This window comes from Podarcis gaigeae (genome assembly GCF_964106915.1).
Source record: "Podarcis gaigeae genome assembly, chromosome: 10".
Taxonomy (NCBI): Eukaryota; Metazoa; Chordata; class Lepidosauria; order Squamata; family Lacertidae; genus Podarcis; species Podarcis gaigeae.
Window position 1 is genome coordinate 70,625,538 of NC_139686.1, and position 20,937 is coordinate 70,646,474.

The 20,937-nt window shown below is 43.0% G+C and overlaps 1 protein-coding gene across 21 annotated transcripts in view; it reads right to left on the bottom strand.

The window, feature by feature from the left end:
- MAGI2 (membrane associated guanylate kinase, WW and PDZ domain containing 2) overlaps positions 1–20,937 on the bottom strand; it is a 628,972-nt gene that overhangs the window by 222,422 nt on the left and 385,613 nt on the right. For all 21 annotated transcript variants that reach the window (XR_014555823.1, XR_014555824.1, XM_083701301.1 and 18 more), the window contains 3 exons: positions 17,164–17,379; positions 9,755–9,965; positions 303–382 (listed from right to left, as the gene is read on the bottom strand). Coding sequence is in view for 19 of the 21 variants with exons in the window: in XM_083701301.1 (XP_083557427.1) it covers positions 303–382; positions 9,755–9,965; positions 17,164–17,379 (507 nt within the window). In the remaining 2 variants the exon portion in view is untranslated. The remainder of the gene's footprint in view (positions 1–302; positions 383–9,754; positions 9,966–17,163; positions 17,380–20,937) is intronic.

A 20,937-nucleotide genomic window follows, 5' to 3' on the forward strand; every position in this document is an offset into this window, starting at 1 on the left:
GCACACTCTGCAGATCCAGATAAGAGAAAAGGCAGCCCAAGAGTCAAATATGTTACAAATCACCCCCCCCCCCTTACACACACACTTGTTATTATCAATATCAACTTCAGAACGGGTATTACATAGAAGAGAAGCAGAAATACATGGTACCTTAAGAACTGAGGAACACACACAACTACAGCAGTAATTAAATGCCTTTCTCCCTCATTCCTTAAATACTTTCTACAATCTACAGTACAAGCAAATAAAAGTCATTTTTCTTTCTTTCTTTTAGCAGCAACAATGAAAACTTAATAGCCTACCATTTTCTTTGCACTCTTCGGGAGGTTTAGCCTTTTTTGCAAGTCGTGGATCCAGCCATGATGTTGTCTTTGTGTTATGGCTGAAAAGAAACGAGATCACCCTGATCAGACACATGCTGAACGGAACCAAGTTTATTCCTTCCGATACAGTGGGGGAGGGGGGAGGGGGGGAGGTTGGTGCAAAATTGCAATCAATATACTTGATTTGCTTACTGGTCTAAGTAGACTTGAAGGAGGTGTAAGAGAAATTGTTGAAGGCAACCTCTGAATTTGGCAGCCTAAACTCCCTGTCCTCAAAGCAGCTATTTTTATTAAAATCAACCACAATGTTGCCAAGTTAGCCTAATTGAAAATGCAAAACTCATCTAGGGCAAAAGGAATGTGCAGCATTCTCCAGCTGAAAGGGGGTGCAACCAACAGTCTTCTATTCCCATTTGCTGGAGTTTTGAGTTTAAAATTTATTTTAGACCTCAAGGATTCGTAAATATAGGATGATTATTTCTCAGCAGCCATACTTTCAGAATAAGATGCAAACTGAAGTGTGCCTTAGTGCAGTCTCCATTTTCTAACAGGATGATTAATGACGCTTTGATGAACCAACTGTTATCTATTCCATATCTAATTCCGCTCCCATGATAAAAGTACATTTTGCAGAACTGGAAGTAATAATGTGGCTCATTCTACAAAGCCCAGCATAGCCTTTTAAAAAGAAAGAATTTAACTAAGCTGGTAAAATACTGTTTACAAAGGGAACAGTTTCCCAAATGAATGGATATTTAGAATAGCTAAGGAGCTACATAACAAGATTTTTGAAAAATGCTTATCCTTTTTTTTACAGCCAAGTGAATTTGTAGTGTGATAGCAATATAAGGACCGTAAACCAGAAAGGAGAAATTAATATTAGTTCCATATTTTAAAGGAATTTAAATTCTTCTTATAAATACTCTCATCTCATTACTCCTCCTCTTTCTTGCGCACTGTCACTCCTTTGTAATGCATGTTTTATTTATTAAACACATCCTGGGAGGCTGTTCACTTTGTATTGTTTAGTTTACATATTGCTGAATTATTAAGGTTTTTATTTATGTAGCATTCGCCGACTAATTTAGAAATGCATGTAAGCCCTTTGTTATAAAGGGTAGTGTTGATGGGAAAAAGATATCAGTGCTCTGTAAAAATCCAGATGCATTGCTCCTATTGATTTATACTCACGACTCGACTGGTGGGACAGTCTGGATGCAAATGGTGGTGCCTTGAGTTTTAAGTCTAGCTGCTTTACTTTGAGATAAGTAGTTAATTCTGCAATGTATATGCTGCTTAATACCGTAACATTTAAGCAATGTACAGTAAGGTTCCTATATAGTTCAAATTAAACCTGGAATTATAAAACTTACTTAAAATGCCTGATGAACTTAAAAAAAAGGTTGTCATCAGGCCTTGAAGAGACCGTGGAGAGGCAACAAGATGGTCCCTCGCAGCCGCCACTCAGAACAAGAGCCAGCTCATCCTCCTCCGAAGCTTGGTGACGGTGTCACTGGCGTGTGAAATAGGAACATTCTGGGATCAAATGAGAAGCTGGGGTGGCTTTTGTAACTGTGGGGCTGTCCCTGGAAAATAGGGACACTTGGAGGGTATGTATTTTATTTATTTATTGAATTTATATACCGGCCTATACCTGGAGGTCTCAGGGTGGTTGTACCTATAAAAAAACCCACAGCACTGTGTGATTTTCTCTTCTTCCCACTCCCCTTGGCTGAAGAAAGCAAGCCATTCACTCTGCTGCGAAGAGTATGAGTATTTATAACCCTGGAGCCTCCACTCCTCTGAACTCATAGTACCCACTTGCATTCAACTTCCCAGACTGTGCTTTTAAAGCTTAACCTTCACCAACCCAAAACTTCAATTACAGCGAACTTTTGAAATAAGAAAACCAAGAATTATTTTCTAAACGTCACCTTCTGCTCACCCACTCATTCAAGGCATTTGTGCCACTCATGCACTCATTCAAGGCGATCCATTCAAGGCATTCATTGAAGGCAAATTATTACTGGCAGAGAGGATGGAGTGGAAGGATACAAGAAGAGTACCCAGAAAGAGATGATTATTTCAGTGCCATTAACTTTTTATTTCCTAGCTGGCTACTGTTCGGTCAGCCAAGAATCCAGCTGACCTCATCACTGGGAGGGGGGGGGGGAAGCATCCAGTGAAACCCAACTCTTTATAATCTCCTATAGCTTGTGTACTAAATTCACTAATTAGTTTGGAAGGAATCTCTCTACAGCTGGAATAGGGAACCTATGGGCCACAGCCAAAGCTCATCCAGCATGATTCATGTGGGGCCCCTCTTATGAGGGGGCCCTTCCAATTCAGATTGATTATATACCAGCATCCAATAACATACTTTCTGATCAGAGATGAAACATTATTATGATAGGAGGAAACTGAATTACATTTGAAGCATATGAATTCAGAACGCATAAATTAATAAATTAACACCTTTTTCAAAGAAAATTCACATCTTCAACTAAAAACTATCATAAATGATGCATTTAACAAAACGATTGCATATAATTTAATATTTTGAATCCATGGGGACTCAAAAACTGCACACCCTGCGAACCTCTATGGCCACACACCAGCACATTTGCACGGCCACAATGCAAGGATTTCTGACTGTGGCTTCCCAGCCAATTGTGAGCCATGCCTCGCTTTTTCTGCAGTCTCAGCTGCTTTAGGGCAGAGGTGGTTTGCCCAGAGCAGAGGGAGAGAAAGCTGAAAGGGCCACATGGATTTGCCACCACATACAATGAAAGTGTGGTTTTTTTAAGAGGGGATGGCAGAAGGATGGAGGGAAGAGTGAGAGACATGGTGTGGCAGGAAGAGAGAAAAGCCAGCAGTTAGCACTGGTTACCTATTATTGGCTCTAAAGGACTGTGGATCAACAAAGGTTGTTCTCCCTCATAGAGAGCACGTGTTGCAGTGGGGTCTGCCCGGCCACCCCCGTTGCCAGGCAGGGTTAGAAAGATGGCCTGTGGCAACGATTGGATGATTGGGTTGCGGGGGTAATTTTTATGTTGCCAATTTGGTGGGAGGGATCAAACGTTTTATATTCCATGCACGCAGCTTGGAGCTTTCTCTTTTGCTGCGTGCACCTGATCACCCGCCCTAACTTCACGGTTTTTTTGTGTTGACCTTGCTATGCCTGTCATGGGGTCGTCTGCCGTTGGGGCAGGGGCCTGGAAGGAATTTTGTCCATCTGGCTGAATGGCTGGGCTATTTGGTTTTTGCCTACTGCATAGCAAATCGTCACAACTTGTAAGGTTTGCGGTTAGGCATTGGTTATCAAATTGGTTGGTGGAGGGGATGAGGTTGGCTGTGCCTGCCCCTCCAATGCTGCTGCTGAAAGGGAATTCCGTTAAAGGAATCCAGAGGCTCACCATGCTTTTGTCCGAATCCCTGGAATGGGGCTAGGGCCAGCAAGCCCCGGGGGCATGCGGGGAGGGGTGAGGGCCTATGGCTCAGTTCCATTTCTCCCCAATATTGTTTTCCCTTACTGGCTTTCGCTGGAATCTGGAAGTCAGTTCTGTCCCCAGGCAGGGGGACAGATAGTCTTAACTAATGCCTAAGCAACCACTCACATTAATGTATTTGAATAAAGTTGTGGCCAAAATTATGCCAAAAACCTTAAACAAAAATTATGTGTGAGATGTGAGTTATTTGGGGGGTGGCTTGGGGACCTCAACATGCAACCCTTTATAGAATCCAGTTCCTTCCTTACGTCCTTTCTTTAATATACAATGTGCATTTGCAAACCTTGCTAGACAGATTTTCCAAAAAGCAATGAAAACTCACTCTCCCAGAGCAGCTGCTTAGTAGCAAGATGACATAATTTGCTTTCCAACTAATTATTGCTGTATATGTGGAAAGGCCGATGACAGAACCAGGAAGGTATAAATGTGCCAGAGTCTGTTTGCAGAGGGGCTCACAGACCAAACCATTGCAAGTAGAGGACTACCCCATGAAAAGAAAAGGGGTGCAAGGCCTGGAAGGAAGAACAGAAGCTTCACAGAGAATTATGCCACGCCAAAGGTTAGTTGGGTGAGCAATCTGCCTCCTGGTCAAATAAGGAGAGTACAAAAAAGAGTAGGAGGGGCCACAGAGGAGTTTGCACCCCACTAGTAATGGAAAGTATTATCTCTGAAGTCCCTGCTTAGGCTGTAAATATATAAAGCAGCATTTCCCAGCCCCATTGTTTGGGATGGAGGGACTGAATTAATAAACAAGTTTATGGCAGGGACTCGATGTATGTTTTAGACTGGTTAGATGACCCAACTTTGATACTCACAACTTTTTAAAATAATGATAGTAGGTGCCTGACCAGGTGGAGCAGGAACAAGTGCTTTCAAGATACAGAAAACAAAGCCTCAGACATGCTAGAAGGTCTAAAGCAGAGATGCCAGGATGGTGGGAGTTGAACAACATCTGGCACGGGGGGGGGGGAGAGGCTCCTTGTCCCTTGTTTGAAGCGTTAGAAATTTCCTGCTGAATACAAACCGCAATCCAGCTTCCTAATTGTGAGGAGACTATGTATGAAACAAACCATTTTATGTTAGGTTCTCAATATTCTGTAAGATGCTTACAACCAGGAAGTCAGGGAGTGTCTTAACCCAATCTGCTTGACATACCTCAGCTCAGAGCCTTCCTTGCCTGCTCACCATGATACCACTGAACCGTCTTCTAGTCAGAAATAACTACCTTCTAGCCATAGCTTTTTGAACACATAGGGAGCCACTGAGGCTGAAAAGATGCAGCCAAGTGTCACAACAAGAAATTGTCTGAAGTCCTGAGGGACAGTGATTCTTGACCAACAGGGTGAGTTGTCACTGTGATACAGCTATAATAGGGTAATGACCAGTTAATTATGAACCCATTAATCTAATGGTAATGAACTGGCTGAAAAGCCCTGGGCAATTCACTTTGCTTATGAAATATGGGTAGCATTCAAGACCTCTACTGTACAGCCTTCGCTACCAATGAGGGTTGAAAATTGCGAGCTGCTAATCATGACAAACATTCCTTCCAAATGTTGTGTTCAAATAATGACTTCAGTTTGGTGGAAAGGGAAGCAAAAGCTTTATTACATACGTAATTTACAATGCACCACGAGATTAGACTATTACAATTACTAAAACCAATTCAAAACAAATGCTTGCTTAGATGGCTAATGAGTGGGTCTGCAAATGTAAACAATTACAAACACTCAATATGCATTAGAGAAGAAATCACTTAGAAGTGATGGATACTTCAAGCAATAGCAAAAACAGAACAGAGTTGAGAGAATAAAAGAAAAAAAGGAGATTGGAACTCTAGGCGAAAAAGGATAAAAATAATCACTTTTCTGAATGACAGAAAATCTCTAGCTCATAAGAACCCAAGCTTTAGTTAGTGTCCACTGTGGGCATGTTTTAAGGCTTTTTATGTGGACAGTATGGCTATAGAACACCTAGAAGAGACAGTGGCTGCCATAGGTTTCTGTTATTCACCCAATATTGATACTGGAGAAAATTCAGATGTTGAGCAATCATTTATTCACAAACTCTTCCCTACAGTTCCCCTTGTGATTTAGGGCCAAACCACATGTTACATTAACTATAGTTCTTCAAGTTTAGACATTACAGGCTGAGGGAGCTGTAGTTAATATAAAGGTAATATTGTGATCCTTTTCTCTGGTGCATAAAGAGGAAGAGAGGGGGAAAGGGAATGCACACTACTGTAGGCTTGTTCGTGTTACAGGAAACCATAATTTAGTTTGGTAGGTTGGTATTAAAGAGATCAAATCCCATTTTTGAACAGATACTTCTTGTGTGTTCTTGGGACAACCACATGAATATTATTGAAGTCATAATGCAATTATTTCAATGAGACTAATATGCACACAGATGAGCACTGGATTGTGGCCAGGTGTATAAATAGAAGCTCCATCCCAACATGAATGGCAAGAAGGCCGATAGCAACATGCATAGGCGCTGACTCCATGGGGCCTGAGGGGGCCCGAGCCCCCTCAAAAGTTCGTTTGGGGGGGCAGAGCCCCCCCAATAATTTAAGAAAATTATTACCGTAAATTTCGCTCTATAACACGCAGATTTTTTCTCCTAAAAAGTAAGGGGAAATGTCTGTGCGTGTTATTGAGCGAATGTGTGGTCCCTGGAGCTGACTCGCCGGAGCGCAGGGGCAAAAATAGGCAAAAATCAGGCAAAAATAAGATCGGGCGGGCGGGCGGAGGGAAGGCGGAAGCTGCTGCTTTCCTGCATTCTGCCTCAGGGTCTTACTGCCCACCCCCTTCTGTTGCTGCGTTTGCTCAAACTCAACAAAGAGCAGGGAATCCCCTGCCCTCCTGGCAAGCAGAGGGTTAAGGAAAGGATCGAGGCCTTCCTTCTAATTCTTTCCTAGTCACACTGCGTGCAGGCTCCAGCCCATCACCTCCTCCTCTCCGTGCTCTAGGGACTCGCAGGTGGGAGAGAGAGAGAGGGGGCTGGCTTGGGGGGGGGACTTTTGCCTTCCTTTCCTCCCCCCCACCCCGTTAAACTCCTCCCCTGCATTCCCTCCCCATTTAAAACGTGGTGACAAAGCACGGATCCACATGGATCCTCAGGATTTTTGCATTGGGTCACCCCAAATTCACCATCAGATCACATCAGATCACATGTCCATGGCTACAGTCTGTACCAAAAAAATCATGCACCCACTGTTGCCTGGGGCTGCAATGGTGCAAAAACGTGGTTACAAAGCATGGATCCACAGGATCTTTGCACTGGGTCACCCCAAATTCACCATCAGATAACATAGCATGTCCATGGCTACAGCCTGCACCAAAAAAATCATGCACCCACTGTGGCCTGGGGCCACAATGGTGCAAAAACGTGGTTACAAAGCACGGATCCACATGGATCCTCAGGATTTTTGCATTGGGTCACCCCAAATTCACCATCAGATCACATAGCATGTCCATGGCTACATCTTGCACCAAAAAAATCACGCACCCACTGTTGCCTAGGGTCACAGTGGTGCAAAAACGTGGTTACAAAGCATGGATCCACATGGATCCTCAGGATTTTTGCATTGGGCTACTCCAAACTCACTGTCAGATATTAAAAATCTTTATAAAATTGAGAATTAAATATATACAGAATGTTAAATTTTCAGTTTTGAAATATTAGTACTAGTTTAGTACTGTATTTCTATATTACTATAGTACTGTATTAGTTATTTTCAAATACTTAAATATTTTTAGGGTGTAAGACCCAATTAAAGCCCGTTATTTACATACAGTATTACAGTATTTACATACAGTATTAGGCATACTGTATTAACTTTATTAACTGTATTAAAGCATTAACTTTGAGATATTATTTTTATTTAATGAACCCTCAGCCTTATTCAAAGTAAGCTTAAATTAGCTATTTCACTTATTAATCAAAGTGCTATTACTGTGAGACAGCAATATTTTATGTTTTATTCTTTTAATGATAGTTTAGGATTTATTTAAATATCATTTCAGTCTTTTCAGAGCTATATATTCACTGCTCTGTAATAGTCTATAAGCATAATTGTTACTGTAAATTAAATTAGCTTTTTACGAAAATACCATGCGTGTTTATGTTTTGTTTCTTTTTTCAAAGCCAAAAAGTGTTTCAGGCTTGTCGAGTTTCCCGGAGTGTGGAGTTATAGAGAGTCGAGTTTTCGGGGTTCTAATGTTGATCATATGACTCGACTCTAAAATACTTTTAAAAAACTTTAAAACTCACTAATTTTCATCTAAAATTTAGAAAACTTCCCGGGGCAGGACCCCGGTATGGGCCCCCCCAATATTTTTTATAAGTCGGCGCCCCTGGCAACATGGAACTGCTGAAGGTGTTTTGTAAAGAGGGGAAATATCAGGCTCATTTTGCAGCTACTCTTTTGTCATTTTGAGAATGCCAGACAAATTAAAGTAGCAGCAGATAGCTGCAACTTCAGTTGCTGGTGCTGTGTACTGGCAAGCACCCTTTGCCACTGCCCAGCTGCTAGGTCCAAAGTGCAGAAGGGGACAATGGGGAGAACAGCAGGTGGGAAAAGACTGTGACGGTGGGTGGGAGAGTAGCAGCAAATTGACTCAAAAAGGTAAACATTAAAACAGGCTGGTATTGGTTGCAGCACAAGCATGGCATTTAAAACCTACTATTATTTACATAAATAAATATTATTTATTTATGATATAATATCTGATATCATATTTGTTCCTTAACAGTCTGATGGGCTTGTTATGATTAAGTCTTTTTCTTAACTTATAAACTAAGAGGCTAGCTAATAGGACCTGAACAGCATGAGATTCTTCTTAACCCTGTGAAATCTGGACAATTCCAAACTATTAAGAAAGCAGCAAATATTGTATAGGTCCACACAGGGGCGTAGCAAGGGGGTACAGGAGGTGCGTTCCGCCCCGGGTGACCCCACTAAGGGGGGGTGACAAAATGGTGGGTGGCACTCATCGCAGGGCCTGCAGCACACCTGAGCCACGCATCTCTCCTGGGAGTGACGCGGTGGCTTGAGTGCCCGCAGGCTCCGCACTGCCCAAACGGTCCGCCTGTTGCCTCCCTCTCAGCTGTAGAGCGGCTGAGTGGGAGGAGGCAGGCAGACTCCTCAGAGATGCCATGGTACTCCTGTGGGCGGCTGGCGCCACCTCTGGGCGCAGGGCAACCGCGCCACCCCAGGCGCCCGATAGGCTTGCTCCGCTGCTGGGTCCACATTCCATAACTTCATGGCAGTCAAAAATATACCATATATTTAAAATAGATATATATTGGGAGTGACTGGGCATGCTTACTTTACAGTTGGTATTTACACCAATATAGGGTTGTCTTATTTCAAAGAGTAAAAATCTGGACACAAAAGTTGTGCTGTTTTTGGCCAAAGTTGTTTGCAAAAGCTAAAATAAAAAAATAAAAAATGAGGTTTTGGGCTATTGTGAATGAAATTCACCAAAATCTACACTTCCGACATGGGCTGCCATATGTTTGGATTTTCCCGGACATGGTAGCAATTTTCACCCAGACACTGTTGAAGAGGGACGAATACCCGCTGTGTCCAGGAAATTCCAGACATATGGCAACCCTACACCAATAAATATGAGATCTGGTAAACATTGAAATCTATAAGCCACACATTTCATCTCAATATGGTTTTGTTCCAAGAACTAGCAATATATTAGCTGTGTGGTCACAGGAAATATTTTAATTTCATATATGTCCCTATCATGTTGGTTCAGAATCTGTTGGCTGCAATCTTACCTAGAAGTAAGACCCACTGAATTCAATGGACCTTACATCCAAGTGGCCATCTATAGAACCTTGCTACTAACTCTGTAGCTTGCATTAAGTCTGGCACGTGCCTTTTTTCAAATGTGAAGTACTTACTCAATGAAGTAGACTTCTCCCTTCTCCGTGTAAGCCATCTCCCAATTGTCAGGCAATGGGCCCAATTCATCATTTTCTTCTGGTTTGGGTTGCTTTGTTACATCCATATCCTCTTTTACCTCTTCAGGTTGGCTATATACTGGTGCAGGATAAGGCTGTGAGGAGGTTTCACCTGAGGCACCTGTACTCTTCTCTTCATGCTCACTTGATTCTGCACAAGAGAAGACGACATGAGTGTCAAGGTTCCTGTGCTATTGAAGTATCAATTGTAGTAATACAGTAAAAAAAAAACACCAACAAAAAAACCACCTGAAGTTTTCCCTGTGAAAATATTAAAACTAGGCTGAAGCAGGAAGAAATATAAAACAGGGGCAGTGGGCTGTACATTTTAATTTCATGTGCGCTCTCTGTGGGCCACGGTCCCTCTAAGTTGGAGTATCACTTGTCCAAACCTCAAGAGAATAACCATGGCCTGGGTCTGTGTGAGATACGATTAGACAGTTGCCTCATAGACTGTGGACCAACCCTAGTTAAATCCCACCAAATTTTGGTGCATGAGGATTAAGAACACAGTGAATTGGAAGTTCTGATTCTGCTGAGCCACTTCATTGTGGGAAGGATCCTGTCAGCTATCCATGGTAAGGGTAGAATTCACATATGGAATATGGAACTTAAAGTTTAAAGACAAAAAATGCCTTTTTGCATATTTATTTTATTTCAAAAACTGATATTCCACAGATTTTCCCAATGAAATTTGAGGTGGCAAACACTCAAAAACCCACAACTGAATCTACAGTTCAACTAATTCATAAATCAAAACAACAGTATAAAAACCAGGATCACAGTAACGATTACAAAACAATTACGAAACAGTCACTAGAATTAAACACCAACATCAAATTCTCAGGCATCAATCAGATCCATTGCTGCATATTTTAGGGAGGACAAGTCATTTCCAATGACTAATTAAACTGCACAGGATTTAGAAAAAGATGGTACTCCTCCATTTTCTTCTGGTTCCAAAGGAAGAGAATCCCCAGGAGAGGAATAGGAGTTCACAAGCTTTTTTATCTGATTAAAATCCACCTTGGGGTGGTGCTCAATGTTTACTGCTACACATGATAATTCTCCTGCAGTCCTGAGGGATTTCCTTTGGATATTTGTCTGGTCAGCAGCAATTATGAAGTGAAGGTAGCTTTTCCTCCAACTCCCTACCTCCCTAAAGCTATGTGATCTGATGGAGACAATCCATAGTTTAACTAATGGAAACGGGGGAGGAGTTGATATTTTTTGGTTTCACAAAAACTTCATTCTATTGCCTGGGTTCATTTAATCAAACCTTTTAAGTATACACATATATATCTAGACCTAGATCTATAATCTATATCTTTAATCTAGATCTATCTTGTCTATCATCTATCTATCTATCTATCTATCTATCTATCTATCTATCTATCTATCTATCTAAAATCCAACAACTGGATAACTTAAGTCAATATATTAAACATAGGTCAAGTTTCCCATGATATAAAATGAGATTCTAAATTAATCCAGCTTCCTTCCTGTAACCAGAGGCAACGTTCTTACATCTTTAGGTGACCTACTTTCAAAAATTAAAATACTTCAAGCCTGAAGTATAAAAATAGTGCAAAAATGGTCTTCCCATGATAGTTTTTTTTCCCCCATGAGAGAAAGTCAGTAGCTGATGACTTCCTAGACTAACATCCACCCCAACAAGATATAACAACACCCCAACAAGATGCTAGTCCTCATGCTTTTCACACTGCTGGTTCACAATTTAGTTGTCCAATGTTTTATAAAATTATCCATCCTTTGAATTGTCTATCATCTATAACAACAAGAACAAGAACAAGAACAAGAACACCTATGCATTAATATAGCGCTTCATATAAATTATGAAAGCACTTCTTATACATCCTGGCTGCAGGAACGGGAGGGGGAAAACCCGACACCAGCCTTAGCCAACTCCACTGTGGTGGCCAGAAGAGGAGTGGTGGCAACAGGGGCTTCTTTTCCCTGGACGCAGCCAGGCTGCCTGCTGCTGAGAGCCAGTGCGGTGTAGTGGTTAAGAGCGGTAGACTCGTAATCTGGTGAACTGGGTTCGCTTCCCCGCTCCTCCACATGCAGCTGCTGGGTAACCTTGGGCCAGTCACACTTCTCTGAAGTCTCTCAGCCTCACTCACCTCACAGAGTGTTTGTTGTGGGGGAGGAAGGGAAAGGAGAATGTTAGCCGCTTTGAGACTCCTTAGAGTAGTGATAAAGCGGGATATCAAATCCAAACTCCTCTGCAGCACCCACAACCTCGAAAGGAGCAATATCTGTGAAGCGCAATGGAGCAAAGTGGAATAAAACGAAGTGTCCCTATACATGTTACAGAGTAGTGGGAGGAGACTTGGTAGAGAGATACCATTTTCTGAAGCAGCCTCCTTTTATTTGTAATGTTTGAGTTTTGCTCTGGCTTCCATATAAGTGTGCCTAATCACTGCAGGCTTAGTCACTTGGACATCCCAGGGGACAGAGGCACCAGCTTAAAAGGAGGAGAATTGCTCTGTACATCTTAATGCAAATATTAGCTGTTTAGGAAAACCATCTTCCTCTTCATTGCTACAGAAATAAGGGTTGTATGTGTAGATAAAATTACATAAATGTGCTTTTGCAAGTCTTCCAGAAAATCCTCTGTTTCCCTACAGTGAGTAACATACTTGCTGCTTTCTCCTCCTTGCTTACTTTTAAGTTGGGAGATGGGGAAGTGACTTCCATTTTGTTTCACATCTCATCAGTCAAATTGCTAGCTAAAAGCTGACAGCAACCCCACGAACCTGACATTTTTCCCACAGTAGGCAAGAGAAAGCATGACTGCAGCTAAGAACTGCAGGGAACAGAGGAGGCTCAGCTGGCATGCAAAATATTGCACAGAAGGGCAAAAGAAAGCAAGTTGAATTCCTTGGAAATAGGTCTCGCAATTAGGAGAGAGATCTTTCTAGTTGTGTAAAAAAGAGGTATGAAAATTGTCTCTCTGCTCCCACTTTGCATTCCTCTTGAAGATCCATTTGAGCATTAAAAGCATTTTAAACAATGGCATGACATTGGAATTACAACCTTGGAAATGAACCATCTGGCCTCTCTTGTCTCCCTTAAGGGACGACCACCTGAGAGAACAACACACACTATCAAAGAGTGAGTGCCATCAAAGTAAATGTCATAACTTAGGGTAAGCAATGTAATAGTAATTGCATAACAATATAAAATTAAAAGCAAAAAATATTCAGCGGTACCTCTGGGCACGAACGGGATCCGTTCTGAAGCCCTGTTCGCATCCTGAAGCAAACGCAACCACAAACGCGGGTCGCGATTCGCTGCATCTGCACATGCGCGTGACGTCATTTGGAGTGTCTGCGCATGCACGAGCAGCGAAACCTGGAAGTAACGCATTCTGTTACTTCCGGGTCACTGTGGAGCGTAACCTGAAAACGCTCAGCCTGAAGGATATTTAACCTGAGGTATGACTGTATATGCTTGGATGTGAAAAACACCATAGTTAAGAATAAAGCAAATACAGTGGTTTACGAACTTAATCCGTTCCGGAAGTCTGTTCTTAAACTGAAACTGTTCTTAAACCGAGGTGTGCTTTCCCTAATGAGGCCTCCTGCCACCAGTGCCCTTCCACCGTTTGGATTCTGTCCTTAGACTGAGGTAAAGTTCGCAAACCAGGACACTACTTCCGGTTTTGCGGAGTTTGTAAACCAAATAGTTCGTAAACAGGGCTGTTCTTAAACCGAAGTACCACTGTAATGGCTTCCAATGACTCAGCAAGCGAGTTAAACCACACAACGTAAATGAAGGCAGTCCCCTGGCAGACAAATTGTCATGCACCACAAACCTAAGGAGGCTCACTGAGAAATCGTCCCCACACTATCCAACAAGGCATAGTCACATATGCAAGTGCATGGCGCCTTAATGATTTGTGATTCCTCCTCCCCAAATCTCTATGGCCTTATCAGAATTCCTTTTCCTTCCCACAAAACTACTTGGGAACATCTAAGCAGAAACCTCCAGCGTGTGCTTAAAAAAAGAAAACTTGTTTCAGGTGAAATCCAGTAGCAACTTTACACCTTGGTTTTAGTCAGCTTTATCCACTGCATAATAAAGAGCAGCACAGCTCAACTAACAAACTGAATTAACGTTTTCTATTGATTCCTGGTAGGAGGTGTACACAAAAAAACACCTTAAATGAATTTCAGTTCTGTTACCCTTATCTTTTTGTGCTTCCTGCAGAATTCTTCACTTTTGCCTTAATTAGTGGAAATTTAGTGGCCAAGAAAGAAACAGTGTGTCTCATGGCTTCCCCTTATGCATAGCTGTCAGAGTTGCCTCCAGGTCCCAGCTCACAGAGGACCAACGCTAGTCAGTAATAACGTATAAAAGTCTTTATTGAAGATTAGTTTCCATTTCAAAGCCGGAGCGTGCAACTCTACGTCTTAGAACCTAGACCAGCGAAGCTCCATCTGAGTCTCCGCCTCCTAGACACCAGTTTAAGACTCTAGCCTTACTCCACCTCTTCCGTTGTTCTTTCCTCTTCTGGGTCCTTCTGCCCCCTGGGGTTTCCTCCTTTCTGGACTCTTCTGACGCTGACCCCCCTGAGTCTTGCCCCTCCTTCCGGCGGGCTTTAGGACCTGGCTCCCTATCCGGGCTACCTGCTGCGCCGCTCGCCTGTACATTTGAACTTGGCGCGCGAGCCCAGCCGGTAACTTTCCTCTTGACCGTTTCCCCGCTCTCCGATGGAGGCGTGGTCAATCCTGACTCATCTCCTCTCGCTGGTGGTGAGAACACTGGTCCCGATGCCTGGGACTCCTCCCCCCCCACTGCGCTCTGGTGGGGAAGCTGGTCCTGATTTCCAACTGCTGCTCTGGGAGTCCCCGCTGGCCCCTTCCTTCTGGGGTTTCCCCCTTGGCACCCCCCTTGCCCTGGCCATCGGCGCTCCCTTCTGTGAATCTTCCGATTCGCTGGAGAGGCTCATGGAATCCCTCTGACCACTGTCACCGCCTACGCTCCCCTCGGATTCCTCCCCCTCGCTCTCCATTTCCTCCCTCTCCTGTGCCTCTGCTCCTGAGCCCCTGACAATAGCAATGGCTTGTATATATACCACTGTATACTTGTATCGGTTACGTTTTGTATGCATCTCTGTATGAGATTGGAAATCATTTTTATATATCAAATTGTTTTAATATATGAAATTGTTTTATTGTTGATGTCTTTATTGTTAAATCACTTCATGATATTTTACAGCAAGCCATTTATAGATGGAAATAAATAAACAAATGATACTTTATGGAGGTGGGGGGAATCATTCAAATTGAATGTGCTATTTTCCTCAAATGGAAAAAAAGGAAGTCCTGTATTAAAAGCCATGTGTATATAATTTTTACAGTTCTTAAAGATTAGGTGCTGGATTTATTGTTTTTTATGTGCTGTATATTCAGAAGCTTTTAATGGAATGATTTATCCTTCAATCTATGCTTCGGGAAATAATATTTCATTGAAACTTCTTTTTTCAATAGGATTATTAGGTTCTAAATCACATATGTTCTCTTTCTACGTAAGACAAATGAGACACCTATTTCCTACACATGAAAACTTAAGAGTTTTCAGAATCTTTTATGTGATGCACACTTTTGAACTGTTCAATTAATTTCTTACATTAAAAACAATTTTGTGATTAAAAGGCAGATTGAGAGACCCAATTTGATAACCTTCTAGATCTCCCTCAAGTATGAGGTAAACCAATACAGAAATGACTTGAATTCTTCCAAGTGCAATGCAAGTATGGGCCAGAAAAGATTCTTGATGGCTAGAAACTATCAGAGAAGTAAGCAGCTGGGGGAGACCACACCTGCACTTTAAACAACATGATATCCGGTCACAGTTGAAGACATAGCTACAGAAGCAGGGCAAAGCAGCAGTGTCTGTAATTGAAAGCCCTGACTTTGAGTCAATGAAATAATGGAATCATAGAATCATAGAGTTGGAAGAGACCACAAGGGCCATCGAGTCCAACCCCCTGCCAAGCAGGAAACACCATCAGAGCACTCCTGACATATGGTTGTCAAGCCTCTGCTTAAAGACCTCCAAAGAAGGAGACTCCACCACACTCCTTGGCAGCAAATTCCACTGTCGAACAGCTCTTACTGTCAGGAAGTTCTTCCTAATGTTTAGGTGGAATCTTCTTTCTTGCAGTTTGGATCCATTGCTCCGTGTCCGCTTCTCTGGAGCAGCAGAAAACAACCTTTCTCCCTCCTCGATGTGACATCCTTTGATATATTTGAACATGGCTATCATATCACCCCTTAACCTCCTCTTCTCCAGGCTAAACATGCCCAGCTCCCTTAGCCGTTCCTCATAAGGCATCGTTTCCAGGCCTTTGACCATTTTGGTTGCCCTCCTCTGGACACGTTCCAGTTTGTCAGTGTCCTTCTTGAACTATGGTGCCCAGAACTGGACACAGTACTCCAGGTGAGGTCTGACCAGAGCAGAATACAGTGGCACTATTACTTCCCTTGATCTAGATGCTATACTCCTATTGATGCAGCCCAGAATTGCATTGGCTTTTTTAGCTGCCGCGTCACACTGTTGGCTCATGTCAAGTTTGTCGTCAACCAAGACTCCTAGATCCTTTTCACATGTACTGCTCTCAAGCCAGGTGTCACCCATCTTGTATTTGTGCCTCTCATTTTTTTTGCCCAAGTGCAATACTTTACATTTCTTCCTGTTAAAATTCATCTTGTTTGTTTTGGCCCAGTTCTCTAATCTGTCAAGGTCGTTTTGAAGTGTGATCCTGTCCTCTGGGGTGTTCGCCACCCCTCCCAGTTTGGTGTCATCTGCAAATTTGTTCAGGATGCCCTTGAGTCCATCATCCAAGTTGTTGATAAAGATGTTGAATAATTCTGGGGTCATATCCAAGTTTCAGCACCTGGCATCCGGCAAGGGCAGACTTTGATAATATGGCACCTTAAGCGAGGACAAAATTTGGCGCCCCCTAACTTTGAGTAGGTAGGTACTTGTATAAATTTAGGTTGTATCATCATCATCATCATCATCATCATCATCATCATCATGTATCCCCTCAACTCGGTGCCCTGTGGGGTGGGGAACCACCCACAGCGCTCTAGATCCAGCATTGCCAGTGGGCCCCACTGTTGTTGCCTGTTCTAAGTCTCCCATTTAAAAAAAAATGTCTGGCCTGGTCCTCTGAGAAGCACTGGGTGGCTCAGTTTAGCTATCATAAATTTCACACTATGCTGCTTGCTGTAACATCACTGCTTTTTTGCCTTTAGCTACAATGGCAAGGAGCTGAAATCCACATGAGGCATAACAAGAGGAAAAGCACTGACCTGGTGTTATTGCCATGCCGTTTCCGTTGACGACAGCTCTTTCTTCCTCCTCTTCCTCTGGGGGCTCTATTCCAGTCTTCTCCATATTGCTCACCGACTTATTTCTTCTGCGTTTGCCTTCAGCACTGGGTGTTGCACCGGGGAGTAACTGGTCTGTTACATTTAACAATAATGGGGTTGGCTCTGCTGGAGGCTTTGGAGTACCGTAGTAGTTGTCTAGGACAAAAAAGGAAAGAAAACAAAGAGATCACAAATGGAGCTGTGTGAAAACTACCCATTTATTTCAGCGTAGTTTTCAGCTTTGTCTCCTCTCAGACTTAGGTTTCCATGAAACATCTGTAGAGTGTTTTGGATATCTGAACCGAAAAAGCAGCTGCAAAAGCTGTCGTGCATGATAACAGAGGTCCGGCGCATGCATGTCAACTAGTTCCTATCCTCTAGTTATAAAGAGGAATAAGTACAGTGGTACCTCAGGTTAAAGGGACACGGGTGGCGCTGTGGGTTAAACCACAGAGCCTAGGACTTGCTGATCAGAAGGTCGGTGGTTTGAATCCCCGCGACGGGGTGAGCTCCCGTTGCTCGGTCCCTGCTCCTGCCAACCTAGCAGTTCGAAAGCACGTCAAAGTGCAAGTAGATAAATAGGTACCGCTCCGTCGGGAAGGCAAGCGGCATTTCCGTGCACTGCTCTGGTTCGCTAGAAGCGGCTTAGTCATGCTGGCTATATGACCCAGAGGCTGTACGCCGGCTCCCTCGGCCAATAAAGTGAGATGAGCGCCGCAACCCCAGAGTCGGTCACGACTGGACCTAATGGTCAGGGGTCCCTTTACCTTTTACCTCAGGTTAAGTACTTAATTCATTCTGGAGGTCCGTTCTTAACCTGAAACTGTACTTAACCTGAAGCACCACTTTAGCTAATGGGGCCTCCTGCTGCTGCTGCCGCGCTGCCAGAGCACGATTTCTGTTCTCATCCTGAAGCAAAGTTCTTAACCCGAGGTACTGTTTCTGGGTTAGTGGAGTCTGTAACCTGAAGCGTATGTAACCTGAAGCGCATGTAACCCGAGGTACCACTGTATTCAAATGTGTATCAAAATGTACATTCCACCGAGAGTAATGCAGTCCTGGCTTTCGTCTTATACTGTATAGTAAAAGTGCACAAGATAGCTAACAATAGGTGAAGAAATAAAAACCAATGAAATAACTTTTAAAAAGAACTCCATCACATACTTAGAAATAAAACAGAGGTGAAATGAACCACAACCAACAACATAATCAATAACCAGTAAAATAATCAGCCTGTCCACACCAGAGTTTACTGTGTGTTTGTAGCTGTTTGCATTCCTATTTTATTTGACTAGTCCACCTGATGTTACTCCCAGGCTGGATCTAGACACATCAGACAAGCAATTCAGTGAAACGCATTGTAAACTCATACAGGGAAATCTGGTAGGGAAAGATAGGACTCCACAGCGCCATCTGGTGTCACAGTGTTATATCGCATATACAATGCATATAAAAGGCCTTTTCTTTACCAATCTAGCTGAATCCTCAAACAACACAAATCTTGAGACTACCTCCCTGTAAATTTGGGTATAATCTGACAAATTGGGGAAAATTGGGCTCCAAACCACTCAACTGAGTTTAGTATTTTAGGGTAGGTGGATCCATTGCCACTTTCTGTGACAACCCTTTCCATGCCCACTCCACACTCAGTGCTTTCTTTTCATTTCTAGCTGTGCTTGCAACTATTTGCAGCATGTTACTGAATGGAGCAGGGACGCGGGTGGCGCTGTGGTCTAAACCACTGAGCCTAGGGCTTGCTGATCGGAAAGTCGCGGTTCGTGAGCTCCCGTTGTTCGGTCCCAACTCCTGCCAACCTAGCAGTTCGAAAGCACGCCAAAGTGCAAATAGATAAATAGGTACCGCTCTGGTGGGAAGGTAAATGGCGTTTCCATGCGCTGCTCTGGTTCGCCAGAAGCAGCTTAGTCTGCTAGCCACATGACCCGGAAAAACTGTCTGCGGACAAACGGCTCCCTCGGTCAGTAAAGCAAGATGAGCACCGCAACCCCACAGTCGTTCGCAACTGGACTTAACTGTCAGGGGTCCTTTACCTTTACTTTTACTGAATGGAATATAGCCTTATATATTTGTTTTTCATCTCTCATATTTTCTCAATATCTGAAAAATGCACAAGCAAACCACTTCTATTTATTTATTTTTACATCAGACACTACATAACAGTGTTGATTTGGAAGTGTGCACTGATAATTTAAAGTTGGTTTCATTTCTTTTCTAGCTGTGCTCCTCATTTCAGTGCTCCTCCTGAACAGAGGACTATAGCATATATTTCCTTTATATTTGCACAAAACTGCACAGAGAACTGCACAACAAACCATATCAAATATTGTCAGCTGAGAATTTTCAATTGCCTGTGTGCTTTTGTGCACTTCCAACTGGGGAATGTTGTTGTTGTTGTGGTTTTAAACCAAGGCACTCATACAGCTATCTGCATGCGTGCCCTATCAGCATTTAATTGGCACCACAGAATCAATGAGTTACAAGGCGAGGAAATACAGAAAAAGGAATGCCTACTGGTGCTATGGGAAAGATCAAAGATGCGTCTCATATACAAATTCAAGTAAGTGTGGCTGTGAATCACTCAGGTCTAATTCAAACAGGGGGAACTTGGATCAAAAACTAAATAATGGTCAAATGTGAAAAAGGCCCAAATTAAACAGAAAGGTCTTTAAAAGGGGAGGAAAACTAACTAGGGGGAGCTAGACAGGTCTCTCTGGCCCAGTTATTAATACACCAAGTGTCCTTTACACACAACAAGGGGTAAATTGGTTGGAATCTGGGAAAATGAAGGTTTTGGATAACTGGCTGCAACAGCAAGACAGTATCTGTGCTAGAAATTGAAACTGGTGGATTACTGCTTCATCTTTAACCAGCACCATATTTAAGTTCTTGAAAACACATCTGTTCCTTCCTCTTGCCTATGCTCCCCGAAGAGCCAGTGATGGCACATTTGTAAACATAGAGCTGTTCTGCTATTTTTAATTGAAAATGTATTTTGTTGGAGAGACATTTCAAAATGGTTCAGACAGGTAGCATCATGTGAAATGCAAAAACATCGGGGATTTGGAGGCAGAATAAATTCACAGTCCAATCCTCAGCACAAATGTTCTAAGCTAAGCAAGCCTATCAAAGCCAATTATTTATTTATTCCACCAAAAGAGTTAACTGCGACATTGATGGGTGTACAGATTGCTGCAAGGGAAGAGATACTGGCTGACTCAGTGTTACAAAGGGAACTCTACGGCTCAGCAAAGATTTGAACTCAAGTCTACCCGCAGCCATAGCCGGTTTACACTCTAATCACAACTTCATGCTGCCTTTACTGGCACAACTGCTATGAGGATGTTTAGCCAGAGTACGTGATTATTCATTGTACTGTACAGTGGTGCCCCGCAAGACGAATGCCTCGCAAGACGGAAAACCCGCTAGACGAAAGGGTTTTCCGTTTTGGAGGTACTTCACAAAACGAATTTCCTATGGACTTGCTTCGCAAGACGAAAATGTCTTGCGAGTTCCTGCGGGTTTCCCCCCTTTTTTCTAAGCCGCTAAGCCGCTTATCAGCTGATCCGCTAAGCCGCTAATAGCGCTAATCCGCTAAGCTGTCAATGGGCTTGCTTCGCAAGACGAAAAAACCGCAAGACGAAGAGACTCGCGGAACGGATTCTTTTCGTCTTGCGAGGCACCACTGTACAAGGTAAT